The 25,917-nt window shown below is 37.3% G+C and overlaps 1 protein-coding gene across 1 annotated transcript; it reads left to right on the forward strand.

Moving 5' to 3' along the window:
* Positions 1-2,145: 2,145 nt before the first annotated feature.
* Positions 2,146-25,531, forward strand: LOC306851651 (max-binding protein MNT-like). Its single transcript, XM_079388058.1, has 6 exons — positions 2,146-2,403; positions 9,765-10,317; positions 10,467-10,508; positions 11,642-11,753; positions 21,414-21,606; positions 22,453-25,531. The coding sequence occupies exons 1-6, from the start codon at positions 2,331-2,333 to the stop codon at positions 23,202-23,204; spliced, it is 1,725 nt and encodes a 574-aa protein (XP_079244184.1). The 5' UTR covers positions 2,146-2,330; the 3' UTR covers positions 23,205-25,531.
* The last annotated feature ends 386 nt before the right edge of the window (positions 25,532-25,917 follow it).

Here is a 25,917-nt window from a genome sequence, read left to right on the forward strand (position 1 = left end):
ACAAAACTGTGCAGATGTTTTGTTTTGTTATGAGTGTAGTGCAAGAAGAGCTTATCAGTCTGTTAAAGTGACAAGTCGAAGAGACTGTTCGGATAGTTTTTGTCAGACTACCCGAAGAGGTAATTTGCAGTCAATGTTGGATGGGTAGTGATCAGCCAATGCTGCACAAGTGACATATAATAATAATATCACAATTTTCTTAAGGTTGCAATGAACAGAGAGATCTGTTGATGAATTATTGAAAAAGAAAAAATGAAGGGCATGGACTCATTTGATTTTAAGATGACTTAAGTCTGTTGTTTTCATCAGAAGTTGTGGTTATGATATTTTGATAAGACATTATGAGGCCCAAAATGTTGCTAAAAATTAAACATGCATGGATGAATTGTTCACTGTGAGATCTGTAATATGCATTTAGAAGTGAAATTAGTTTTTTTTTTATATATATATATATATATATATATATTTTATAATACTTTTATATTTTAGATTTTTTACTAAGAATTTTCAGTATGCTTTGAATTAGATTTTTTAAAAATTGCATTTCTCAGAAATGTTATAAAAATTTAAATCAAATATAAAAATAGTATTAAAATAGTTTTAGCTTTCTTGGATGCTGGTGTTGAATTATGTTAAAAATATATTAATTAAAATATTTTTTTGTACTATTCTTTCAATTAATAGTAACATTTGATCCAAAATCCAGTTTTCTTAAGAGGCATTGGCTTCCTGCATTTACAAATATTGTGCAAAGGTTGTCCGCATATATTCCTTAGACATAAAATATTTGGAAAGCCAAAAAACTCAATAATAGGTTGCTTTCCTTCACATTTCCTGTCTCTGGAATGCCTTTTTGCTTGTTTCACAGGAAGTTTGAGTTAGTATAAACGTCCAGAGAGGAGTAGGCCTTCATAACAGGAAGCGGCAGTCACTGAGAGGACCACGAGCAGATAACGTGCTCTGGCAGTCACGTGAAGCTTTCCAGGGTAAACAAGCTCCTACTCTAATTGCCCCGAGAGCAGCTTCTGAAGTTGAACCAGGAGTTTATTCACCGTTTCCCTGCATGTGAGAGTCATATGAAAGTCTAAGTGTAGAGAAGGTTTATGAGTGTGTTTGCTTTGACCTTCTCAAGTGATTAAAAGGAAATGAAGGATGACTTGACACGCGCATAGCAGTCAACCACAAAGCAACAGGATTTTAGTTCTCATGTGGAAGGCTGTTTCTTCTATCAGAGAGACGTAAACAGAAATTTTCCGCTGTTTTTGTAATGTTTTTTGAATGAAATCCGATACAATGGTTTGAAGACGTGTGCAAAAGTCATGGAAAATTGCAGAGAGGGTTCAGATACCGTGGCGAAAGGCTTAGAAATATGTTACTATATTTTTTTCTCCCGTTTCTGGAAATGTCAGGATGTTCTTATTAACGTTTTGGGATTATTAGTAATATAGTGTATTTATGCACTCTTTTCCCTTTAACATACACTATTAGCAAAAGTGTGTGTTACTCCCTACTGTCCACAGACTGGATACAGTCACATGACTCACCCTTTATTCAGTCAGCAAGTTTCATGGCAGCTCTGACAATATATATATATATGTGTGTGTGTGTGTGTGTGAGTGAGTGAGCACACGAATAAATGTTATATTTCAGAAATATTGCCATGGTGCCGATGCTCTTTGATGTTACAGACTGTTTATCGATAACCACTAGTGACTGAATCAGAAACAGCGCCAGAGGTCGACCTGCAGGTTTTGTTGTAAACGCGCAGAATGACACCCATGTGAGTAGATACCATGCCTTGTGTGGCCGCCTTCCTATTGGCTGCTCTAATCTCATGTATTATTAATGAGCTAGAGGCGTGTTATATGTAGGTGTATTGCGAAAAACCTGGATTTGACGTTTATATTGTAAGCGTTCTGCTTCGGCCTTTATAAGCAACTTCGAAGAAAAGTGGTGGTACACGTATTACTGACCTTCTGTCAGTTTGTTTTGTATCGTGATTCGTCGAATATACGCGGTTATTAAAGCACGGCCATCTCCGTGTTTTGAAAGACCAGCGTGTGTGGGCGGGGCGTTGGTGCAGGGGGCGGAGCCGAGCTCTCTGTACAATGGCCCGATATGTTTGACTGGTTAACCCGCCATCTTGTTGTGACTCCTCTACGTGCGTGGAAGAGTGACTTCAAGGGGGATCCAGTCACGTCTTTCCTTTTATTTTATTATTTTTTTTATAGACGGGAAGATTGGATCCCGAGCAGAAGCATTTGAATCTATCTATTTAGCTATTTTAATTCATTTCTCTAATCGATTTTGGACCATATCAAGAAACAGAGATGAGTATCGAGACGCTTTTAGAGGCGGCGAAGTTTTTGGAATTGCAAGCCCTGCAACAACAGAAAGCACGTGGTAAGAAAGGGAAAATATGGGGACATACACCTTTATGACAGACAGAGGGTCACTTTAATGAATCAGTGTTGTATTAGCTGGTTAATATGAGGCATTGTTGCACGGGATGACACCAGCTAAGTTACGTGATAGCAGGAATCAGTGCTTGACATGAAATATGTCATAATACAAAACTGCAGTATAGTATGCTTACGTTTACTTTCTAGGGTAGTAAACTGGTGTTATCCGGATACTGCAGACAGCCATGGATTAAAATGCAGAGAATGTAAGTTCATCTGCTTTGACTGTTGGGATAGTTCGTGATTGAATACTTCATTGCAGTGTCGATGTAGGAAAACATACCTGCTTGCTTTTAAGGGCGGTGGCTTACAAGTACGTGCGCGAGTGCCAGTTCAGTTGCGCTTTACATAATGACCGAAGTATCACATTACGAGGCTCTTATTTGCATCCTTTTTGTACAGGTGAATGGATCTAATGTTTTATTGCATTTTCGTAGAGTGTTTTTAGCGCAGTAGTGTACGGTTTATTTATTTCACACTATTGTTTTCTCTCCCGCGCTGCATGCGTCCACGGGCGCTTTCTGAAGCCTCGGTTGACGTGTCCGCCTTAGCCACGCCCCTTAAGCGCCTCGGTCGACGTGTCTGCCCTAACCACGCCCTCGTGTAAGATCCGCGTGGACAGAGAGCCCTCCCCCTTCGCTCCATGTGCGCGCCAGGCGCTGCTCTGTGCAGGGAAGGGGTTTACAACCAGAAGGAAAGTAGGACAATAACCCCCTGCGTGCTTTTCCAAAATGTACTGCAGTTATATAACACTCCTGCAGTTTTGGAGCATCGTGGTGCTCTGACAAACAATACTGGAGGAGTGACATTCTCAGGAAGAATTACGATAAGCTTGTTGACTATGGGGGTCATGATCAGTTTAGATATTAATTGGTCTATATCAAATAATCAGCTATTTATGTGGATAAATACAATTAATAATTTGAATATAAAAATAACAAATTAAATATAATTGTTTTCATTACGTTATTTTAAAATGTCATTACACGGATTCAGAAGGCAGTTCTATTCATTAGTAAATATAAAAATACAAGCACACTTTTTCCACGATGAAGTTTATATGAATATTATATTTTTATTTTATTGTTGCATTTGCAAATTGCATACTTTTATATACATATCCGAAGATCATAACTTATTGCTTAAATTTTTTTTCCAGCTGATTCCATTTCAGTTCATTTATCAAATGTATTGCCAATTGACTGATATATATTTTATATATATCAAATGTTTTTATATATATTTTATATATATCTTTTTGAATTTACTAAATGTATACTTCATTTTTAAGCTGATTTTCTAGTCAACTGATATATCAGATGCATTCTCATAATTATTATTATTGTTTTACTAACTTGTATCCAGTCTAAGCTTGTGATAGAAATCTTCTCGATCAGTTTCACTTCTGTATATTTCACCATAGCTGACTGTAATTCTACTCAGCATGTGACTCTGAAAACATTCAGCCAGCAGTTTGTAATGCTGGGCTGTAAATTGCATTGCACGCTGGTGGACAGTCATTTCCTGTGTGCAGTTACACCTTTGCTCTCTATAGCTGTTAAAAAAGTACACCAAAATATTTCAGACAGTCGGGTGTTGTACAGGGAAATGATGTTTAAAAAAGCTTCTCTTCTTTAGTCTGGCACAATTAGAAGTATTCAAAGAAAAGTGGAACCTTGATATGCGTTCATGCGCGTGAGAGGTGTTTTTTCCTCTTTTACTTAAAGACATCAATAACGTGTCATTAATCGGCTGTTAACACAGTGTCAGGAAATCAAGTGTATTTAAAGGGACTGAACGGTCACATTTCACTTGAAAGACTTGCTGGTTTGTGTGTATTGTGCTTCCTTGTATATTCTGGTAATTGGTTGTTTGGTTCCATAGGAACTAAACATCCAGCCCACCCCGCACCTCTTTTCAGCAGGAGGAAGCGTGTGCTGTTCAAATAGCATAGTGGTGACTCGTGGGGGTGGATTGCTGCGCTGTGATTGGCTGAGATTAGGTTGGAGCACTTTCACCACCCCCTTCGCTGACACACACGCACGATAAGAATGACTGTTTTAAAAGTCTCATTATCCTCTAAGTGCACATGATTTAATGCTGTCCGGCTTTTCACCCTAATAAGATTCATGACGTTCCAGGTGCACACGCACACACCTGTGTCTTTTTAAGTTTATCTAGGGCACCTCGTATGCCTGTGACCTCTTTACCTCCCTGGGCGTTAAGAGGATTCTTTTAAAACTGGTAGCAAGCATTAGGTTGTGCAATGATTAATTTTTTGATTTGATATATTTTGATTGCCATTAATTGGCTGATATGAAGCAGAGCTTTCTTCAGTGCTATGTTTGTAATACGTTTTAAGATTTTTGGCCAATTTGGGTTGTTATGCATAGCCTAGGTGAATGCTAAAATAGCTGGAATAATAAAATCAGTAATATAGAGAGAGCTTTTACAATGACTTGACTTGGATTAACCATAAAACCGCTGGTCAGGATAATTATCCTTCAACCCCACAACAGCGAGCTAATGTTTAAATGCACCTTAGCTGAGTTTATCAGGTGAATTCAGTGTTAATGCGATTTATACTGTTTTACTGTAGATAAAATGGCTTTAAGATGTCTAAAGATGAAGTGTAATTTCTGTCACTAAATGAAATTAAACAAAAATTAGTGTTTGATATACTTTTTAATATTTTTGTTTGGCAAGGAGGGATTAAATTATCATTACTTAAGTGATAAAAAAAGATTTCCACTTCAAATAAATGCTGTTCTTTTGAACTTTCTATTCATCAAAGAATATTGAAAAAAATATATTACGGTTTCCACAAAAATATTCAGCATTGATAATTATAAGCGATTTTTGAGCAGCAAATCAGCATATTAGACTGATTTCTGAAGGATCATGTGACACTAATGATGCTGAAAATTCAGCTTTGCATTATAGGAATAAATTACATTTTAAAATACGAAAATAAATTAGAAAACAGTTGTTTTAACTTGTAATAATAATTCAAAACAAAATGACTGTTTTTCTGTATTTTTGATCAAATAAATGCAAACTTTGTTAGCACAAGACACCTTTCAAAAACATTAAAAAAAACTTACTGACCCCAAACTTTTAAGTTGTAGTGTATATATTAATTTTATATAGATTCAATAGTTTTTTTTTTTCTAACATTCAGATGTTGCTGCTCAAACAAACTAGTGTTGAATATGCCACAGCATTTACGTTTTTCAGGAAAATCAACTTATGAATGGTTTACTTTTAGTTGCCTTGGTTTGCACATTAAACTGAGGATAAACGTTCAACTGATTGAATGTTTTTCAGCCTGAATTCAGTCCGCGACCAATCCTTTCACCTAAAATAGATGTAGCTTCCTTCATTACTTTACTATTGAACAGCAGTGGACGTTCTTTAGTGCATCACGTGCTGAAGCTCTAGTTCTCCTCTCTGAATGAAAAAGCAGTTTGTGTGTCTCTACTATTTCTTAAATGGTGACAAGTCGAGTGCAACAGCATGTATAATTGATGCTGAAGGTTCAGGAGGCCGTCCTGTGGTGTTTTGGAGCAGCCCTGTTTAAAGAAGGGAGTGTGGTTGGAAGGGGACAAGCATCGTGTTTTCATTTAGGCCAGAGAATCTTTAGCCTGAAGCCTGTACACCATGTGCTCTAACAGTGTAATCTCTACCTTCCACTGTTAACCAGTAACATTCATTTATTTATCTGTATGCACACAAAAGCTCCTTTAATAGAGTTAACTCTGAGCTAGATATAATCTCGGACTGGTTTATTGACCCATATTGATTTGTGGCTGCCCCGTCTCCATTATTTGCCCCAGTTTAGATGAGATGTCATCACATCATATGTTTAAGGTCAAAGGTTACTTGCAGTGTCCAACATATAGTTCAGTCTTCTGCATTTCCTTCAACACTGTTTACTAGATCACAGAGAGACTCCAGACAGATAGGACATCCTTTTTTATCTTTTATGCTTGCTTTGGATGTTAACTAAAAATTTTGACTAGTTCAAGTTCAAGTTCAAGTTTATTTGTATAGCGCTTTTTACGCTACAAATCGTTCCAAAGCAGCTCTACAGGAAATTAAGTTTCCACAGTATATTTATATATTGCAGAACCTTAATATATTTAATTTATGGCAAAATTTGGTAATTCTGTATGTTGTCTAAGCATTGGCATCCTCTGAGGGGTTGGCATTATCTTTTCTCAGGTGTTCGGTGATCTCAGATCATTTAAGGGTTGGATCCAGACTGAAGCTTCTGTAATTCCTAGTTACCACGGGATGTTAATCCCGTGGCAGAAACAGAGAAACAAATAGAGACATAATTAGCGTAGCTGCTGTTCCATCTAAGCAAAAATGATTTGTTCAACCCAAGCTAAAGAATAATAATAATGTACACTTGATCAGATATAACTGCAGTACAAGATTATAAGATGCATTATGTGAATGCTTGAAGAGAGGTGTCTTTAATCTAGATTTAAACAGAGAGAGTGTATCTGAACCCCGAACGTTATCAGGAAGGCTATTCCAGAGTTTGTGAGCCAAATGCTGCATTTTGGACTATCTGTAGCTTGTTTATTGAAGATGCAGGACAACCAGCTAGCAATGCATTACAATAGTCCAGTCTAGAGGTCATGAATGCATGAACTAGCTTTTCTGCATCAGTAACAGGTAGCATGTTTTGAAGCTTTGCAATGTTTCTAAGATGGAAGAATGCTGTTTTTGTAACATGGGAAGAAGGGACAAGTTGCTGTCTAATATAACACCCAGATTTTTGACTTTAGAGGATGTAACAGTACATCCGTCTAGTTGCAAATTGTAATCCAAGAGATTCTGTGTACTGTTTTTTGGTCCAATAAGTAATATCTCTGTCTTATCTGAATTTAATAGGAGGAAATTATTGGTCATCCAATCTTTTACATTTTTTACACAATCTATTATCTTAGATAGTTTAGAAGTTTCATCTGGTCTTGTTGAGATATATAGTTGAGTATCATCAGCATAACAATGAAAACTAATCCTGTATTTTCTAATAATATTACCAAGGGGTAACATGTATATTGAAAATAGCAGAGGACCTAGGACAGATCCTTGTGGTACTCCATACTTTACTAGTGATAATTGAGATGGCTCCCTATTTAAATGAACAAAGTGGTAGCGATCGGACAGGTAGGATCTAAACCATCTTAAAGCCTGCCCTTGAATATCAGTATAGTTTTGTAATCGATCTATGAGTATATTATGGTCTATAGTGTCGAACACAGCACCAAGGTCAGGTAATACTAGCAATGAGATGCAGCCTTGGTCTGAAGCAAGAAGCAAGTAATTTGTAATTTTAACAAGTGCAGTTTCTGTACTATGGTGAGGCCTGAAACCTGACTGAAATTCTTCATAGAGATCATTTTTTTGCAAGAAGGAGCACAATTGAGCAGACACAACTTTTAAACATAAAAAATTTTAGACATAAACGGAAGATTTGAAATGGGTCTGTAATTTGCCAGTTCATTAGAATCTAGTTGTGGTTTCTTAATAAGAGGCTTAATAACTGCCAGCTTGAATGGTTTTGGGACGTGACTTAAAGATAACGATGAGTTAATAATATAGAGAAGCGGTTCTTCTGCTACAGGTAACAACTCTTTCAGTAGTTTAGTGGGTACAGGATCTAATAAACACGTTGTTGGTTTAGATCCACTTATAAATTTATTTAGCTCTTCCTGTCCTATAGTTGTAAAGCACTGCAGTTTTTCTTTGGGTGTGATGAATGAAGCTGAAATACTAGACGCAGTAGAATCTACATTTGATATTGTATTTCTGATGTTATCTATTTTATCGGTAAAGAAATTCATAAAGTCATTACTATTAAACTGAGAGGGAATATTTAGATCGGGTGGAGTGTGTTTATTTGTTAATCTAGCCACTGTGCTAAATAAGAACCTTGGATTGTTTTGGTTATTATCTGAGTTTGCGGATATGCTCTGCCCTGGCAGCTTTTAGAGCCTGTCTATAGCTGGACATACTGTTTTTCCACGCAATTCTAAAAACTTCCAAGTTATTTTTTCTCCATTTGCGCTCAAGATTACGAGTTTCTTTCTTGAGAGAATGGGTATAACTCTTGTACCATGGCGCAGTACGTTTTCTCTAACCTTTTTCAATTTGAGGGGGCAATAGCTTCTAATGTATTAGAGAAGATAGTGCCCATGTTGCTAGTCATTTCGTCTAGTTCATGTGTATTTATGGGTACACAGAGCAGTTGAGATAAATCAGGCAGGTTGGTTATTTGTGAATCTGTCTTTGGTGGCTGGAACAATAGTTCTGCCCGGACGATAACGCGGAACCATACAATTAATATCAGTATCAGCAGCATGCACAATACAAGGAAATGATCAGTAACATCATCCCTTTGAGGTACGATATCTATAGACTAAGTGTTTTTTAATTTTTTTATTAAACATTTAAGAATACAATAATTACCATCAAATTTTGGTTACCATTTGGTTTATTAATTTGGTTATCTGCCGCTATTCATTTATTTGTTTGTTGATTTATTTATTTACTGGTATCGCTTGATATTGAAAACATTTGTTATTAATAAATAAAAGTAATACTATTAAAATAATTTTTGGTAATTGAAAAGGATAAAATAAAATATAATAAAAAATGGATTAAAAATGTAAACCTAAAAAAATGAATTTATGATTACTAAAACTGAAAATTAAAAGAAATTAATGATATATAATATAAAAAGCTAATAAAGTGACAAGCACATAACAAAATCACTAAACTTACATTTGTATTATATGAAAACTGAAAATATAAAACAAAAGCTAATTCAAAACATAAAAAATTATAATAGTATATGAAAATACTAAAACAACACTGACAGAAAATATAATTTTTTATTCTCATTTCATAAATTACTGTAACACTTGATCGTGTAGTCATGTAACACATATCTCTGTTTGATGTAATCTTAAAAACAAATCTTAAAATAAATACCCATTTTTCTTACTATGCTTAATGTTGTAGTGCCTAAATTTAAATTCAAATTACTTTGTGTTTGATTTAGATTTTTAGTTGATTTTAATTTTATTTAGACAATATAGTATATAATTTTAAAATTCATTCATTGGTTACCAGTTATACCATGAAAATAATTGGTAAATAAATATCAGCCTTTTAATATTGATGCATTCCATATAAATATTTATCAAGTTAATATCAATATGGACCATTAAAGATCCAGTAGGTTCTGGATTTGGATAAGTAATAAGTAATCTCTTTCAACAGAAGAGAATGAGCTTCAGGAAAGACGGCGTCGTGAGCAGGAGGCGGAGAAGCGGAGAGCAGAAGTTAACTCTTACACTCAGCCCATTCGAATGAACCATGTGACCTGGGTGGAGGAGTCCAGCCCTGAGCATCGACATATACCTGCCCCGGCCCAGCCTCCTCTCCCTCCCCCCACCATGCCCATCACGGTCATCCCCATCCCGGTGGTGTCCTCCACTCCACCCGCTCTGCCCCCCACCACAGCTCTCAGCCCGTCGGCAGCACCCCACCTCACACCACCCAGAAAAGATGCCCACTTGCTGCCAAACCAGCAGGCACTGTACCAGCACCCCCTCATCTCGTCTCAGGTGAAGGCAGAGCCCACATCACTGTCTCAGTCCAATGGCACCAAACCAGCCCAGCAACTCCAGACCTACTCGGGCCCCATCATCACAGCTTCCCAGCATGCACTTTTCCCTCATCATGGACCTCCTTCAGCCCAACCCAGCCCTGCGATCAGAGGCAGCCCGCCTGATGACCACCGTAATTTAGACGGCAAGAAGAGACCTGGAGGGTGAGTCAAGACGTGAAGCTGTTATTCATCACTGTTATCCATTGTTTAAAACTGAATCATGTAAAATCTTTTATAGTTGGTTTCACGGATGTGAGTTTGTATTATGTTTGAGAGCTAACTATTAAAGATCATATGACCTGTGTTTACAGGGCAGGAACGAGAGAAGTGCACAATAAGCTTGAAAAAAACAGGTAAGGTCGTCTTTGCCGCTGGTTTACCAAACTTAAGTGCCTTTCACCAATGTTTTTACACGTACATGTGATGTATGTACACCATCATTCAAATGTTTATAAATATTTTTGAAAGTCTTTTATGCATGCAAAGGCTGCATTTATTTAATCAAAATACAGTAATAACAGTAATATTGTGAATTATTATAACAAATTAAAATGTGTTTTCTATTTAATATATTTAAAAAAAATCAAATAACATTTCCTGTGATGGCAAAGTTTAATTTTCAGCAGCCTTCAGTGTCACATGACCATTCAGAAATCATTTTAATATCCTGAATTGGTGCTAAAGAAGCATTTCTTATTATTATCAATGTTGAAAATAGTTGTGCTGCTTAATATTTTTGTGGAAACTATGATGCATTTGTTAAGGATTCTTTGATGAATAGGACGTTCAAAAGAATAGCATTTATGTGAAATGGAAATCTTTTGTAGAACTACTGTATAAATGCCTTTAATATTACTTTGATCAATTTACTGTGTTCTGCTGAATAAAATTATACATTTCTTTAAAAAAATTGAACAGTAGTGTAACATTTGCAAAAAAAAAGTTTTTACGATAAACTAATTGATCAAAAACGAGTTCTGCTAGTAGTGGTACAGAAATTACACACAGAATCAAGTTATGTATTATATCAGGTATATATAATATATGTATATGTATATTGTACATAATGTCGAATGTGTACATACTGTGTATAATGTGTATTGCTAACTGTAAGTATGTCCAATAGTACACTGTGTGTACTGAGTATATGTATGTGTATATTGCACACTGTCATCTGTATAAGTCTGTAATGGTACTGTCTATATGTAAATTGTTTCTTCACTGTCTGGAGCACGCTTCCTAGAATTTCACTCACCAAAGCACATGTGCTGTGGTGATGTCACAATAAAAGTGATTTGATTTGATTTGATTTGTTATATTTTTATTGTTCACATACTTAACAGATAAAAATGAATATAGCACTTAATTGTCTCATAAGTGTATTATAATATATACATTTTTATATAAATATAAATAAGCGAATGCTGATACCACATAAAATGTTATTATAACTTTTTTGTAATTCTAAATGATCTTCTTTTCTCAGACGTGCTCACTTAAAGGAGTGTTTTGAGACCCTGAAGAAGAACATCTCTAATGTTGATGAAAAGAAGACCTCCAATCTGAGTGTTCTGAGAAGTGCTTTGAGATACATTCAGGTAAGCGCTGATAAATCTACATTTACATGTTCATTGTCTGCTGTATATCTGTATCTCGGCCCATATCATCAGACTTTGACTTGAGGTGTATATTTACACACGTAAACAATGCAAGAGCAGGAGGGAAACCACACTATGATGCAGTCTTCAGTTTGTTAGTTACAGTTCTTTTATCTGAGATATGAGATATTTCCAGTGTTTCTTTGATTGATCTAAAGCTGTGAGATGAAGCATCTCTGATCCAGTTTATTTGCAGAGGGAAAATGGATAGTTGCTCTCCTGCAGTGTGAGCAGAGCACCTTCTCTTTGTCTGTAAACCGAGATCATAAGGCATGCTTTATCTGATTAAACCAGTGCCTCATTCACACATACGCACGCCTACAGCAAGAGCCTTTAGAAGAAGAAATAGAAATCCAATCAAATCAAAGGATTTGATTTAGCCGAGGCACAAGACGTGCAGGAAACTAGGGCAATGTGGAAACAGAACCCGTGTCACTGGATCCCCGGCGCCGTCACCCACCCCCTCCTTAAGCTACTTGCTTCTAGCCATTGGTGGATTTGACGGACTGACCCAGCCCACCCATTATCGCTCTTTCCGCTCTCTCCTGTCTGTCGCTCAACCAGGCTTAAGGTGTATTTATTTAAAGCACATGGCCTGTTGAAAACAACCAGCCATTTGCTATGATTTTTCCAGAATGTGATCTGTATACTGGGAGTTTGAAGCTTTTTGAGTATGAATTTGTATTGAATATGTGGATCTGTTGTTTTTAGAAATTCATATTTGTGATTTTTGTAATTAGTACTTTGAAGCTACATTGAAACTGTAGATTTACACACCGCTGGTACTTAGCTATACTATTAGTTAACTATAAGTCACTATATAGGACATATACATAAATGCATTTAAAAATGCATAAATGAAATACATTTATTTAACTGTATTGTCAACCTGAGCAATATTTGTCTAGCACAGAAAAACTATAGGTTGTCAGAATAACATCATTAAACCGCTGTGCTAATTAATTTCTGCTCAGTAATAATAATAATTAACTAATTAATTTATAGAATTTATAAACACCCTAATTTTAAATTAAAATGTTTTGCAGGAGGTGGAATGAAGTCTTTTTTTAACCATTTAGTTTACACTTAATCTCAGAATTAACTGATTCAACAAAACTAATACATTTAAATGACTTAATTCGTAATTTAATAGTAATAATATCTTTGAAGTAGTTTAACGAATTCCTAATAATTTTTTGAACCAGTTTGTTTACATGACATTTATTAAAATTAATTAGACTTCCCTACATTTGTAAGGATATTAGGGTATTCGAGTGCTTTTATAGCTCACTGTTACAATATAACAAAAACAGAAATGTAGCATTTTGTTCCTACACTAGTTGTGGAACAAACAAAGCTTGCAATAGTGCCTCGGCTAGTAAAAAGTTAGTAATGTGGCTAGTTTTAGTTAGTCACTCCATAAGTATTATTATTAATGGCACTTAGTAATTACTGTCTTTGAATGTTTTCTTGAAGGACAGGTTTGCAGGAAGCTTATGTGTATATTTTATTGAATGTTCACAGAAAAGCTAGTCAGTGATTTGAGCTGTTTCTCAGCCAGTATCTCTCCCTCTCCCTTTCTGTTTTGTTTTGTTTGTGCTAAAAGATTAGTGTGTGCCTGTGCCTGAAGATGACGGGGCTTCTCTCTTAATGATTATTGTTGTGTTTGTGTGTACGTGTGTTTTGCGATGGTCTCTGGAGGCGGCGGTGGCACAGCGTGTGTTCAGGCCGTCCACTGGGCCATGGGCGGAGGCAGGCACGCGCGCCTCACCTCCATGCGTTTGCCTCTGCATGCGCTTCGGTGCACGGCCCCTCCTGCTCTCCCCTCACTGACCAATCAGCTCCTCCCAGAACTGACTAAGAGGATTGTTTGAAAAGATTACTCTTCATTTTATTAATCTTCATGGCGCCTGATTCACATATTCCTGAGGCGTCGTGCCAAATCTGCTTTTTGACTTCCAAAGTGAAGTAACTGATTAGCGATTTGTTAATCACTGGACGGATTGCGACAATGCTTACCTGTATTAGGCCAGGTAATTTACCAGTGTTTTTACTGTTGTCTAAAACAGAAAAGACTACAATGAGTGCATTAAGTAACATTTAGCTACAGTATTTATTAATCGTTCTTAATTTTAGTTAATAAAAATACATCCGTTAATTGTTAGTTCATGTTACCTCATAAAACATTGAAATTAACGTTAGCTAAGATTAATAATGTTGTAAATTCATTTTAAATAATATAGTTAATAAATGGAAACCTGTTGTAAAGTGTAGCTATTAAAATTGTTCAAAACTGTATTAAAATGATAATTGAAATAAAATAATAAAATATTAGATAAACTGTAAATTTAAAAAAACTTTAAAGAAAATTTACCAACTATCTGAAATAAATTTGAAGTTAAAGTACTAAAATTATTAAAACTAAAGCTGAAATACAAAACAGAAAAAAAAGCTCAATTCAAATAATTCAAGAAATACTAAAATAGTATAGATATAATACTAAAATACACACTGTTACATATGCTAATACTAAAAACACACCAACATACTGTTACTCTGGGGAGAAAATAAAAGCTGTTTCTTTCATTTCTCTGAATATTCAAAGAAATTTGCTTGTCGTGGAAAATCTTGAGGAACTTGTCAATCCTTGTGGTTTTTACACGTTTCATATTACGGGAAGTCGTGGCCTAATGGTTAGAGAGTCGGACTTGTAATTCAAAGGTTGCGGGTTTGAGTCTCGGGCCGGCAGGAATTGTAGGTGGGGGGAGTGAATGTCCAGCGCTCTCTCCACCCTCAATACCACGACTGAGGTGCCCTTGAGCAAGGCACCGAACCCCCAACTGCTCCCCAGGCGCTGCAGCATAAATGGCTGCCCACTGCTCCGGGTGTGTGTTCACTACTGTGTGTACACTTGGATGGGTTAAATGCAGAGCACGAATTCTGAGTATGGGTCACCATACTTGGCAGTATGTCATGTCACTTTCACTTCACTTTATTACTTACAAATGTTGATTTGAAATGCACAAACGTGCTATTATACTGCAGATTTATATAAATTTTTCATGCTATACTAGCCTCATAATACCAGACTTTACACGTTGTGAACTGTGGATTATGGTGACTGCTGCTTTAAATGTTAGCCTACGAGTCTCAGGAGTTTCCCAGTTCTGTCTAATAGCTCAGAGCTCCTCCTCCGTTTCTCCCTCCCTCTGTGCTTTTTTTCCTCCTTCCCCCACTCTCGCGTTCATCATGTTTCCTGCCATGCCACATGAGTAGCGAGCACATGGCTAGACAGACAGAGCCGTGTGACGTCACCCCCCCCCGGTGATAGCCCCCTTCAGCTGTTGTTCCTGCCGCAGCACGGCACACTCATCGAGCTCGATCCCTGAAACCCTCACATTAGGTGCTGCCTAAACCTTGCAGGATCTGTTTTGCTTAGCAGTGCACGGTGTTCCAGTGACTGATGCATTGTTTAATCCAGTTAATCGAATTGAGAATTTTTTTTTTTTTTTTAGGAGGTTTGTAGTGGATTGTGAAATCTACAAGGTCAGTTTTTTTTTTGTCCTTGGCACAATGTTTTGATGTAGTTGCATAAAGTACATATATATCAGTGCACTGGGTTAATGTTGCTCTGGTGTCTCTGTAGGATTGTGACTGATGATGAGCAAAACCAGAATGAATCCTGTGAGATCCACCTGATTCATTTCCTGTCTTTCTGTAGCAATGCATGTCAGCACTATTAGTATGACCTACGTTGGTCAGTTGGTTATCTATATCATGCCCTACAGAAACTAGTGGTTTATGCTTGTGGGATTAGATTACATGATTCTGATGCATGCTAAAAGCCCCATTTGTCTTGTACAAACCACTGCAATTTCAAGTATTATTTGGTAAATGTCAGCCTCATCCTGGCTGGCAGACATTTCTACATGTCTAATTTTGGTGTGTCCAATTGAGTCGCACCATCTGTAGATCATTTGCTTTAAATGGAACATTTTGTTATCATCTGTCCATCCTCATGAACTGTTTTTCCCTGTGCCTAGCAAAACAACAAAGCTGCACTTTCTCCAAACAACTGTCCGTCCAGTTGCAATTATAAAATACTGATTCTGACCTAATTTTTATATCCCCCTTAAAGACCGGCTAGTACTTACATATATATATATATATATATACACACTTCTATACAAGGCTATAATTATTTGGTCAAAAACACAGTGAACAAATATGAACTGATGAAATCAGTTCAGCAGTTACAAGTTATTTTTTATGTTTGGGAGTAATATGCTCAACTGATTTGTTTCATTTTTGCTAGGGAATCAAGTGAGCCAGAACTGATATCTTTTATATCTTATCTTTTTTTTTTTTTCATTTATCTGGCAACCTGCTAAGTAAAAATGAGTAGATTTGACATTTGACAGCCTTGTGTAATTTAATCAAACCCAAACTCTTTTAGTCACAAAAAGTGTCAAGTTAAAGAATATAATGTTGGTTGATCTATCTCTGTCCCCAAACAAATGTACACTGCACTACAAGACTTCCTCTTTAGCATCACAACAAAACCAGAGACCCAGTGAGATTTATAGCTGTGCTTGAACTGACTGAGTTACCAAACACCTCAAACTGGAGTCATGGGATATCCTTTACTGCGGGCTTGTTTTTGAGGAAGAGCGTGGCTGCAACGTGGCTCTTTTTCTCTCCCTTCTTTGTTCTGCAGAACTGAGTCTGTAAACGCAGGACATCCTAACACTGTATGAGAGTTCATTTTTAACTCATACAAATCCATCATAAGCATGCACACTTGTATATACATAAACATGACGACACAGTCGTGCACAGTCAGGGGCCGGGGCTTCAGTGAGTAACTGATGATAGCAAACCGATGGGGGAGGGGGAGGTCATGCGCTTGGCTTGTGAGAAACAGACTACAAAAGCTAATTAAAGTCACTATCAGTTCATCCTTCAAGTCGGCCCTGAGTTTGAGAGCTGCTGTTCACGTGGATGTTCCTCTCTGGCCTTATTTTATCTCCATATCCTCCAGAATATGAATACGACACTGATTCACATTCATCTCCTGAAACACCATCCAGATGTTGTTATTCCTGTGATAACATCTCATATTCAGTCAGGAGCAGGGTTATTATTGTTAACTGAAAGCATAAAACCATTTTGATTTACTTGAAATTAACTGAAATAAGATCAAATAAAAAATGTAATCTTATTTTGTTTCAGCTAGTTTTTATTTCTCTTAGTTTTTTTTTTTTTTTGGTTGTTTAAGTTGAACTGCTAAATGAAAAGTTAAACTAAAAGCTAAAGCTTAATTTAAAAACTAAATTAAAATCTTATTTAAAATATTAAAACGGATGGTTTAGCCTTTCTGGGCTGAAGCCGGAGGGAGGGAGTGAAGGGGCCCCAGTCCGCGGATCAGGAGTTCAGTGGGTTTGGGTGTTTGTGGAGCAGGACGGCCTGTGTGTGTGTGTGTGTGTGTGTGTGTGAGACTTAATAGAGGCAGGCATGCACAGCTGTGGGCTGGAGCTGCGCCTGATGCAGCACACAGACCAGAGACCTGTCAACATGCCTCATCAGCGGTGGGAGGTGGGGTCAATGAGGGCCTGGTGGAGACGGCTAGCAAGGAATGCTCCGGCTCCCCAGGGGAAGGAGGGCACGCTTGTAAAAAAGACCAGGGACGGCTCTTGTATAACTGTCTTTTACAGGGTGCAGATGTAATGTTAAGAAACGCTCGCACGGAGATTCAGGTTTAGATTTGTGAGGCGGTAGAAATGTGGTCTGGTATTGCGATTAACTTGATAAGCGTTTCGCATCATAGCTGTTTCTAGATCATGTATGTCAGGCACAACTGGAATGCTGTATTCAACCAATCAGCATCTAGAATTTTTCTTTCAACTGGAGGTTTGTTTGTAATTGGCTCTTTGATAAGCTCACCCCGTTTGGTTACCGTTACTAACTCTGAGTTTTGCAGAACATCCATTAGAAAAAAACTGCTTGGTTTTCATTAAAGTGTGCTCACAAGGCGGTAAAAATTGATTGGATGTTATTGTCGGCTGGAATGATGAATTATGATATTGCAAAGCATTTGTTATCTGCTGGGTTTGTTTAAAGACATTGTTAAATTATTTATCAAAGTTTTTTGGCGGGAGAAAAGACTTGTAATCTTGTATTCATACACTGTTATAAGTTACCTGACAACAATGTTTGCCCATATTTTTCATAAAATTACGTTTCTGAATGCAAATATGACTTATACTGCTGTTCAGAAGTTTGGGGTCTGTATATTAGTGCTGTCAAATGATTAATCGCTATGTTATGTTATATGTTGTTATAAAAATATGTTTCAATTAAATGCTGTTGTTTTGGACTTCATATAATTATATTATGTTATTTATATTTAATAAAAAAAATGTATCACTGTTTCTGTAATATATTAAACTATTATAATAAAATGGTCAACATTGACAATAATAAGAAATGTTTCTCGGGCACCAAATCATAGTCTTAGAATGATTTCTGAAGGATCATGTGACACTGAAGTCCGGAGTAATGATGCTGAAAATTCAGCTTTGTCATCACAGGAATAAATTACATTTTAAAATGTACCACAATAGTAAACAGTTATGTTAAATTGTAATAATATTACTGTTTTCCTGTATTTTTTATTAAATAAATGCAGCATGTGAGCATAAGAGAGTTCTTATAAAACATTCAAAAAATCTTAAAAACCATGAACTTTAAAAAATAGTACAGTATATACTAAAAAAGAGCAAATGTTTGCAGGCGGCATTGGTCAGTAATGTTAGGCCTAAGATAAAGGCAGGAGTAAGTAAAGGATCAACTGAGGTCACACGTTTTGCTGAAGATTGTATGCTACTTGCTCTGATTCATTCTGTTAGTGTTGTTACGTAAAGAGTGTGTCCAGCACACCAGACCTATATATGGAGCTGCTGAGAGGTGCTCAATCAAACAGGCTTTATGCTGCTGCCCAGTGCAGACAACACATGCTCACACTGTCACACTCTGCTGCCCGCTCAACGTACCTGTTACCACAGCAACTGTGACGGTTTTCCTTGAAAACGTTGTTGCCTTGACAACGCGGAGTACTCCACCGTCTAATTTGCTGAGACAAAGACGCTGACACCTCTGAGAGGCGAAAGGCCACTCTGCTTTGGAAAGGAAGTGGCGTTGGCGTGTATCGATTGGCCCAGCGATCTATCATTATTCACGAGAGCGCAGCAGAACAGAGACCTGATTGACCCTGAGCTGAACTGCAAGTCCTCCTTTATCTTCTATCTTGCGATCTACACACACCTGTACACATATCAAATGACTGGCCTGGATCTTTTTTCCACGCTGTTATTATTTCTTCAGGGCCATGCTTGTCCAGCGCACGTGGTGCTGTGTGATACATGCATGCATTGTCATTGCTCATTATTTGAGGGTTAGTGTGTCAGTAGTAGGTTTCTTTCAATGTATTTTATATGCAGTGATTTTGCTGATACGTATCGCAGTAAATTGAATGTGCGGAAGGAAATTACGTTCCTTTGACAGACTGTCCAGTCTGTTACGGTAGGAAATTTACTAAATATCTTCATGGAACATCATCTTTACTTAAAGGGTTACTCCACCCCAAAATGAAAATTTTGTCATTAATCATTTACCCCATGTCGTTCCAAACCTGTAAAAGCTTTTGCTACAAATATACCCATGCTACTTATGACTGTTTTTGTGGTCCAGGGTCATGTGTGTGTGTGCGTTTTTGTGACAAATGAGGACATAAATTTGTATAATGACACAGGTATTACAAGGTGAAGGTGACTTGCGAGGACATTGCCCCATGTCCCCACTTTTCAAAACGCTTCTAAATCATACAGAATGAGTTTTTTTGGGGGAAAGTAGAAATGCACAGACTCCTGTGAGGGCTAAGTTTAGGTGTAGGGCAATAGCACATACAGTTTGTACAATATAAAAACCATTACGCCTATGGGATGTCTCCACTTTTCACAAAAACAAACGTGTGTGTGTGTGTGTATATACATATTAAAAATAAATGTAATAATATAAAATATTAACAAATATTGTTGTTGTTGTTATTTTAAATTTTCTGTTCCCCTGTCAGATATATTACTGAGTATCATGGTTTCCCCTTCTTTGTGCACAGACCCCTTAATCGCTCTTGATCCATCCTCTTAAGGGCCTTAGCTGCTGTGTCCTCGTTGCCTGTTTGTTTCTCATGCGTCAGCTGACAGTGCAGGGAAACTGGGTCACTTATGCCCAGCCCAGTGTGTGCCGTGTCTTGCCCTCTGTCCCTCCCTTGTCACTCTATCTTTGTGTCTGGAGTTTCACGTTTCTCTAATCTACAGTTTACCTCATGTTTGTGAAGTTGGATCAGTATCTGTGTGTTTTTGTGGGTCGGTAGAGATGTAGTCTTGTTTAGCACGCTCACACTACCCAGATGTCCACTTGTGATTGGCTGAGCTCGTGTCATGGGCTCCTCCCACTGGTTACTCAGCGTGTGCACTCGTGCACAGCGAGTGAATGCCTTCCCAGAAGTGGGAGGCGCTGTCATGCCTTGGGTAATCCGTGTGTGTGTGTGAGTACGAGGCAGTGGCAGGGTAAAAACAGACGGTGGGGGAGGTGTGCGTTGGGCTGAGGCATCCAGGAAGAGGCAGAAACTGACGTCTACGCCTATAGATGATTACAAGCACACTTACAAAGAAGCATGTGACATTTTTTACTTGTATAAATTCCCAAATGTCTTCCTTATAAGAAATTGCATTAATATAAGACGCATTGACAGTGCTCTGTCAAGATGCGAGTTAGAGGTATTTTTGATCGTCATCACTAAATAAACCTTGAAATGATGACCAGTTATTTTATATATAGTTGTTTTATATAGAGAGGGGGATATAAATGACATAAGTATATATGTAATGAGATGTAAAGTATAAAATTACATGATGATTGATGATGATTATTTTATACATAAAGCAAGATATATATTATACATATAAATAAATAAATAAATACACACACACATAGAGAGAGAAATAAATTAATTATACATATGAATTCATATCTAATTTAAATATATATTAAATTTTAAATTATATTACATTATAATAATTATTTTATATATACATAAATTAGTATCTTGTAATGATAGTATGTCTGTTTTTACCCAATACCCATATGTATAACATATCACTAAATGTATTATTCTGCAAGTTATTTTTTATGGACAAGTTAGCGAATATATTTACCTACAGTATAACATATCTTCCTCTAATTTTAAGTTATTTCTCATTCAGCTGTTTATGCAGCTCTTACTGGTTTCTTGGGTTCTTTGATTTGCTTTAGCTGGACTTCTTTAATGATAGATGGGGTATTAAGGAAAAAGCCAACCATCTCTAAGTGCATGTGAATGCTGGTCTTGTATTCGTCTTACCTGCTTTTTGCTGCACAGCAAGATTACATTTCATTGTTGCAGCTGTGATTTTTGCAGACTATAGACTTTAAGTGCTCTCTGCCAGCTGTTAGTGCATGTGGAAAATGCTCACTTAATTATTTCTCTGTTTGCCCTCATAGACTCTGAAGAGGAAGGAGAAGGACTACGAGCATGAGATGGAGCGTTTGGCGCGGGAGAAGATCGCCTTGCAGCAGAGACTGGCCGAGCTCAAGAACGAGCTGAGTCAGCGGTTGGACGTGATTGAGATCGACCGTGTTCTTCGACAGACTGTCCAGCCAGATGATGACCAGGCCTCCACCTCCACTGCCTCAGGTTAGTCCTGCAGAAGATCCCGTCTGCAGGTTTCCATGCTAATTGACAACATGCTTTTTGACAGAGCTTAAAAACTCCTTAAAACCACTCGATACATTTTTGTCCTGAGATTTTCTTAGTTTAAAATTTGGTACAAGCACTAATTGCCTTTTTTAAAAGAGAGTCAGTAGGGATTGATTGGACAAAAATCAGTACAAAAAACACAAGATAAGTCATCAATATTGTTGGCGCAAAACAGATTTTTAATTGCATGACATTAACAATCAAAAGTTTAGGGTCAGTAAGATTTTTTTTAAATAAAGAAATTAATAATGTACTCAAAAATGCATCAAAATGATTAAAAGTAACAGAAATGCATTTATGTTAAAAAAGATTTCCATTTTAAATGAGTGCAGCTCTTTAGAGCTTTCTATACCTCAGAAAATCCTATGAGATGAAATGAACCACAAAGAATTTTGAATGTATCATGGTTTCCACAAAAGTATTATTATATTATAAGAAATATCTCTTGAGCAGCAAATCGGCATATTATTATTTAAAAGTAATAAGTGAAAGAAATAAAGGAAAGAATAAAGAAAAATAATAATATTCCATAGTATTGTTTTGTTATATTTTTCAGGAAATGCAGCCCTGGTGATCATAATACACTTTACATTAGCATTAAAAAAAAATCTTAACTTTTACACTGTGCAGTATATATCCTAAAAATTGTAAAAAGTACACTAAATGGCTTCAAAGCTAATGACAATTGACTAAAAGCCACAGAAGCTTTTATTTTGATCTCGTTTTTAACTTGAAACAATCCAGTAATAGTTTCTGACCATTTTTTTGTTGTTGTCTCTATAGAAGGTGAAGACAACATTGATGAAGATATCGAAGATGAGACGCCCAGCGTCTTACCCAAAGTGCCTGCTGTGCTTCAGCCAGATTTAAAGAAGTCCCGTCCTGTGTCATCCCTCATAACACAGCACCTCCCCATCCCTCACAAACCTTCGAAGATTTTACCCCCCATTCCCTCAGCTCAACTCTCCCCCATCGCCGCCGCCGCTCCAATCACAGCTCCCGCTCTGACCTCAACCCCAGCAAAGGTTCCTAACGGCCCAGCATCTGCTCCTGCTGCCCAGGTGGTGACCCCACAGACACTACCTCCAGCCCAGACCCATTTAGTGACCACGGCCAACCTGCAGCCTTCCGTCATCGCCCACGCGGGATCGGCGTCACATGCTTCTGTCATCCAAACCGTCAACCGCGTGATCCAGCCGGGCTCCAAGCATGTGGCCCACATTGCTCCTTCCTCTTCAAGCTCGGTGCAGCTGGCCCCAGGACCATCCATTAGCCACATCACTGTCGCCCATCTTCCGGCAATCTACCCACAGCCCGTCACAGTCACACAGCCGGCGGTCATGAGCCACATCGCGCAAACGCTCTCTCACAGTCAGATGAACGGCACTTCGGTGACCAACGCACAAGCCAAGCAGACACCAGTGGGTGCTCAGATGGTTACCCATCACCCTCAACTGGTGGGCCAGACCGTCCTCAACCCAGTCACAATGGTGACCATGCCCTCCTTCCCAGTCAGCAGGCTAAAGCTGGCCTGAAGCGCTGACATATGGACCCCCAGATAGAGTATAGACACTTATAGACTGGTCTGCCCTGTTTGAGACTGCTGCTACAAGCAGCACTGCATTCAAACGAACTATAAAGCTAAAGGACTCAGTACATTCCAAGCGAAAAGAAAGTATACAAAGACGACACAAAGAAATTTATTGAATGTCTACTATATAATGATATATAATAAAAGACAAAAAGAGATGTTTTATCTTTATGTGTGGGCAAAGGCAAAGTCTAGAGTGCTTGTGTGCTCCTCAGTGTGTTTTAGGCTCTAGTGGAGTGTATTATGATGAAACTGTGGTGCGATCTCAGCCAGCCTAATATGTGTGACTACTAGTGTAAAAGACTTAATGAAAAGGCAGCCCCCATAATACCTCACACTAACTCCTCAACTAACAGCACACCTCTTGTGAATGCTCTTCTCAGCTCCCGCTAGACCAGTTTTAATGTACTGTGTTGAATCCTTGAAGTCCCTACAGTTCTTAAAGAGAGAGTTTTGTCGTTCCAACCTGTATGACTTTCCATTTTCTGCAAAACATGAACACGAACATGAAGTCAGTGGAGTTCAAAACCACACAGACCCTGTTGACTTTCATAATCTGGACAAAACAAAAGAAAGTCAGGATGTCGTAAAAGTCTGGAACAACTTGAGTGAATAATGATTTTTTTTTTTTTGGTGAACTGTCGCTTTAAAATCAATTTACCTGGTCAGTTTGGTGTCATGTTTTACCACTATTGTTGATGCAAGATGTAGCATCATCATTGCACTGGAGAAATGATTTTCTTAATATTTCTGTTTTCAAATATTTATAAATTCTTAAAGCAAGATACAATTACTTGAGAAGGAAGATGAATTAAGAGATTAAATGTATCAAAATTAAGTGAGTTTATGCTTTAAACAAGAAAAAAATATCTGGAGTAAGAAAAATCTTGTTTACCTTTCAATTAAGCTTCTTTCTTGCCTCACATAAGCATAAACTCGCTGAACTTTGATACTTTTATTTAGAAAACAAGAATTAATATATCAAGCCATTTTGTTTTGCTATTGTATAAATGTGTTGATTTGGAAAAAGTTAGGTTTTTACTGGAAATGAAGACAAATACTGAATAAGAAAATCATTTTTGCAGTGTACAATAGTCAATCATGGAGTTGATTTGTACATTTAGACACCAGGAGCGTATGTGAGATGTTTCTATTAGAAATGATCTTTTTACAGAGTTTACATGATTTATCTGTAGTGCTCTAGCTGGCATAGACACTATTGTTGTGTGACTGTCACGTGAGTCATGGGAATCTGACAGGAGTGCCTTTAACGTTGTCAATCTGGAGTCCTGTTCAATGCTGCACAGACGCCCCCTATTGTGCTCTTGCTGCACATGCACTCTTTAAGTTATTCACTAACAAAGCCACCTACTAAAATCCAGCACAGTGGTGTATAAACCATGTTAAATAGCCATTAGTTTGCAACAGCGCAAACATTGTTCTGGATGGCATTGCGAATGTATTCCAACACGTTCAATGCCTTCATCTTGCCACTGGTGATAAATGTTGGTTATTATATGTGCAGGAAATAACAGCATGGTTCATTTTTCATGTAGCAGTGTGTTAAAATTACATGCATTTGTGTGTTTGTGTAGTGAATGCATTTCTCAGAGGCTTTGTTTTTTATGTTTTAGTGACTAATAGTGTTGCAAGTTGTAAGAGTCTGAGAGATGGTGAAGGATTCATGGATGGGAAAATGTTTGTATCAAGCCACACTGACCGCTACACAGTTCTGTATGTACAAAGATATTTGATTTAAAACTAACACTGTGATACCTGTCGGTTGTCCCAGTAAAAGAGCAAGCCAGGTTTACCAATCACACTAGCATTATGTTGCGCAAGAGTCCCTGCATTTGTTCTGCTTCTGTAAGCGTGTGAGAGAAAACACAATGAACTTTTTTTATTTTGGTTGTCAGGTTTTAGTTTTGTGTATTCACACTAGGATGTGTACATTCTTAAACTAATTGATGTGGCTGTTTTCGCATGTAGATGGATGATTCTTGTTTCAGTGATGATGTTTTAAAATATGTTCTTCTCAGTTTCTGGGACCATGTACAGTTATATACATGTTGGGGCAACTTTTCAGACCTCTTTCCACACTGATATTATATATATGCGTATATATAGAGTGTGTTTTCCCTATGGAGAAAGTTCAAATTGTATATAGCCTGTAAATTTGGGGCTGCGTATCGACCTAACTGTCCATTATGTTGTAAGAGGAGCAAAAATAAAAGAATAAATGTTGAATAAAAAATAAATCTTGATACATTTACCTATTGTTTTGTAGTCATTTTTGGATACTTGACAGGCCAGTGAAAGGATAGTTCACCCAAAAATGAAACCGTTATCATTTACTTGTTTCAAATCTGTATGACTTTTTGTTTCTTCGGCAGAACATAAAGATATTTTGAAGAACGCTGGGAACCAAATAATACTGGAACATTTTGAATTCATTTGTATGGACAATAAATAAATAAATACCCTTCTTTTGTGTTCCAGAAGGAAAAAAAAACTTTTGGAGAAAACTAGTAAATGACCATTTTCATTTTTGTGTGACCTATCCCTTTAAATTCTTAAGTGGTTTGTACAAGATTTCTTAAACCTCTAACAGAACTTTTAGCAAACCACTTACAGTTGGCAGTTAATCCATATAGTTA

The sequence above is a fragment of the Barbus barbus genome (assembly GCF_936440315.1).
Source record: "Barbus barbus genome assembly, chromosome: 31".
Lineage (NCBI taxonomy): Eukaryota > Metazoa > Chordata > Actinopteri > Cypriniformes > Cyprinidae > Barbus > Barbus barbus.

Coding starts and splice junctions, on each gene's coding strand:
- LOC306851651 (XM_079388058.1), top strand. CDS start 2,331: ATGAGTATCGAGACGCTTTTAGAGGCGGCGAAGTTTTTGGAATTGCAA. Junction 2,404..9,764: donor GCAACAACAGAAAGCACGTG/GTAAGAAAGGGA, acceptor CTCTTTCAACAG/AAGAGAATGAGCTTCAGGAA. Junction 11,754..21,413: donor GTGCTTTGAGATACATTCAG/GTAAGCGCTGAT, acceptor TTGCCCTCATAG/ACTCTGAAGAGGAAGGAGAA.